This window comes from Arachis ipaensis, chromosome B03 (assembly GCF_000816755.2).
Source record: "Arachis ipaensis cultivar K30076 chromosome B03, Araip1.1, whole genome shotgun sequence".
Classification (NCBI taxonomy): Eukaryota; Viridiplantae; Streptophyta; class Magnoliopsida; order Fabales; family Fabaceae; genus Arachis; species Arachis ipaensis.
The window spans coordinates 2,472,328-2,475,008 of NC_029787.2; the positions used below are offsets into that span (position 1 = coordinate 2,472,328).

The 2,681-nt window shown below is 36.0% G+C and overlaps 1 protein-coding gene across 1 annotated transcript; it reads left to right on the top strand.

The window, feature by feature from the left end:
* Positions 534–1,991, top strand: LOC107629302. The gene is made up of 2 exons (XM_016332059.2): positions 534–1,222; positions 1,321–1,991. Exons 1-2 carry the CDS (start codon positions 814–816, stop codon positions 1,506–1,508), a joined length of 597 nt encoding a protein of 198 aa, XP_016187545.1. The 5' UTR covers positions 534–813; the 3' UTR covers positions 1,509–1,991.

Below are 2,681 nucleotides of genomic sequence, written 5' to 3' on the forward strand. Positions count from 1 at the left end.
AAAAAAAGAAAAGAAATTAAAAAAAATTTACAACATCAAATTTAAAATTTTAAAAAATTTTAGTGTTAAAATAAAAAAAAATTGTGTCAAAATTAAAAAATTTCTGCATCACGATTAAAAAATGTTATTGTTATTTTTCATGAGAAAAAAAAAAGTAATTTCACATGTATGTCTGTGAACAATTTTTGTTGATAAAAATATTTAGACGTAAAATAAGACTAAAAAAACAACTGAAATGATTAACTATAAAATTTATTATTTTTTTAATTTACATTGGTTCATACTATAGTATTTAGTATTTTTAAACTATATGATAAATAAAAGTAGTCAACTGATAGGTTATAAAGTGGGTAATAATAATAATAATTTGTAAGAAAAATAAAACAGCAAGAGAATAATAGTAACCCCAGTGAATCTGGTCCATACAGGTGTAGCAGGGTTGCCTAACCCAAGAGTGTACCCAACCTAAACTGGCAACACACGATACTTTCTTATCTTTTCTTAATTTAAAAAGAAACTCAACTCTTCCATAATTCCTCATCTTCTCTCTCTCTATCTTATAAAAACCCACAGAATCTATCTTAAAGCCCGCAAAACTGTACCTCACTCTTCTTGCATCATTCTTTCAAGCTCACTCTGGCGTATTTACGGTTCTACCCTTCTGGTTATGATAGCTCCCAACCACGCGCCCCCTTCTCCCTCCCTGGGCTTCCCCCGCCCCAGATTCGTTAGGTACCGCCGATTGAGGTAACTGCTAACCAACTCCAACCAATTAACCACAGTAGAAGAAAAAACAAGCTCTTATATTCCATCATGAAGAACCAGCGGAGTGCCCACGTCGACTCTCACCGCCGTGGAAGGTTGTTATCGGAGAAATCTTCTTCTTTTCACGTTGCGGCCACGGCGGCCCCGGCTACCATGTCCGCTGGGGGACAGATTCGGAGGCCGAAGACGATGCCGGACTTAGTGTCACACAGGAAACTCCCCGAGGCGACGGCGACGGTGCCTGAATTTGTTCGAAGAGAGCCACCGAAGATGCTGGTGAAGGTGACGATGATGGGGAGCCTTGGCCCCGTGCAGGTGGTCATGCCTCCAGAATCCACGGTGGCGGATTTGGTTGCGGTGGCGGTCCGACAATACGTGAAGGAAGGCCGCCGCCCAATCCTGCCATCCCACGACCCGTCCCACTTCGATCTCCATTATTCTCAGTTTAGCTTAGAAAGTAAGCAAATTATATATTCCTCTTTTTATTTTCATTTTTTTTGGAGTCTATAATAAAAAGTGAATATAGTATTTATTTATGATTATTTTGTGGTTTAGGTTTGGAGAGGGATGATAAGTTGAGGGAGCTTGGATCTAGAAACTTCTTCCTGTGTCCGAGGAGGTGCGGTTCTGGCATCACCGCGGACAGCGGAGGGAAAACGGCGTCGTTTGGTTCGTGTTCGAAAGAGGTTCAAAAAGGAGGAAAGGGCGGTGGTTGGCTTAGGTTCATTGATTTCTTGTTCTGAAACCGTTTCCTTTTTTGGTTGGTTGGCTCAGAACTTGAGGAATGCTGTTCATTTGGATTTTTTTGCAATAAAAAATCTTTTTTTTTCCCTTGCATAATAGAAAGTATCATGTATCATTGGCTGGTTGCTTTGTAAAAATTATTAAAAAATTAGGTCGGCGATTTAGTGGGGTGCTAGTTTTAGATATGTTGGCATGGGAATGCATTTATGCATTAGCACAAGTGAGGGAATGCATTATGCGTGTATGATTGTTAGATTCATAACAAAAAAAAAAGCTATTTAGTTCATTAGATTCTTTTCCCTTTTGGGTCACTCTTTCTACTTTGTTATCTTCTTTGAATATTTTTGTTTGCTGTTCGTTTCCTTGGTGGCAAGCAAAGCCCATCTTGTAAGTCTTTGTATTATACCATCTACTACTTTGGTGTATTTCACTGGGATTGTAGTAACACAGTTGATAATCGCACTTGAACATATTAAGGTCTATTTTGCAATGGTAAAAGTTTATTATTATTGTGAGAATTCGTACCCAGACTATTTGTAACCTCCGTTGGGATGTGTGGATCAAATTTCAAGAGGAATAATGCTTCACAAACAACTCTAAACATACAATTACCTAAACAATTACGGTTTTTAATTTGTATTTCACCTACTTTCAATTACAATAATTTAATGGTAAAAATTTAATATAATTGTCTCTATGTGAAGTTAATAACCAATAATCATTAAATGATTTGGCACAATTGATTAGATTATTATTTAACTATTATCAATTATCAACATTACTGTATGCTTGTGAATTTTCACTTAATTCAATACCTCTCTATACTTTCCAACTGTTTTTTTATTATAAAAAAATTCTATAATAGTTATTGAGACTGAAAAGAAAGTCGACATAAAAAAGAACCCAGTGAAGGCATATGCTAATTCGAAAGATAAGAGGCCCTCAACTTCATATATTTATCATAGTTGCTTACCTGCATAGCTAATTAGCTATTATACATTTATAACGAGCAGAGCTATAACCACCATAAAAAATACTAGATTATCTATTTCAACAGTTGTTGTAAACTAAAAGAGTAAGAGATAAACGATGATTTGAAGAGATATATCACCAATAAATTTGTTCACACAAAAAATCGCGTACACTCTACTAAGTGTAGAATATGTAGAATA

Bases quoted from the DNA above. Each gene is read 5' to 3' on its own strand.
- LOC107629302 (XM_016332059.2), top strand. From the start codon at position 814: ATGAAGAACCAGCGGAGTGCCCACGTCGACTCTCACCGCCGTGGAAGG. The intron at 1,223-1,320 runs GTAAGCAAATTA...TTTGTGGTTTAG, and splicing joins TTCTCAGTTTAGCTTAGAAA to GTTTGGAGAGGGATGATAAG.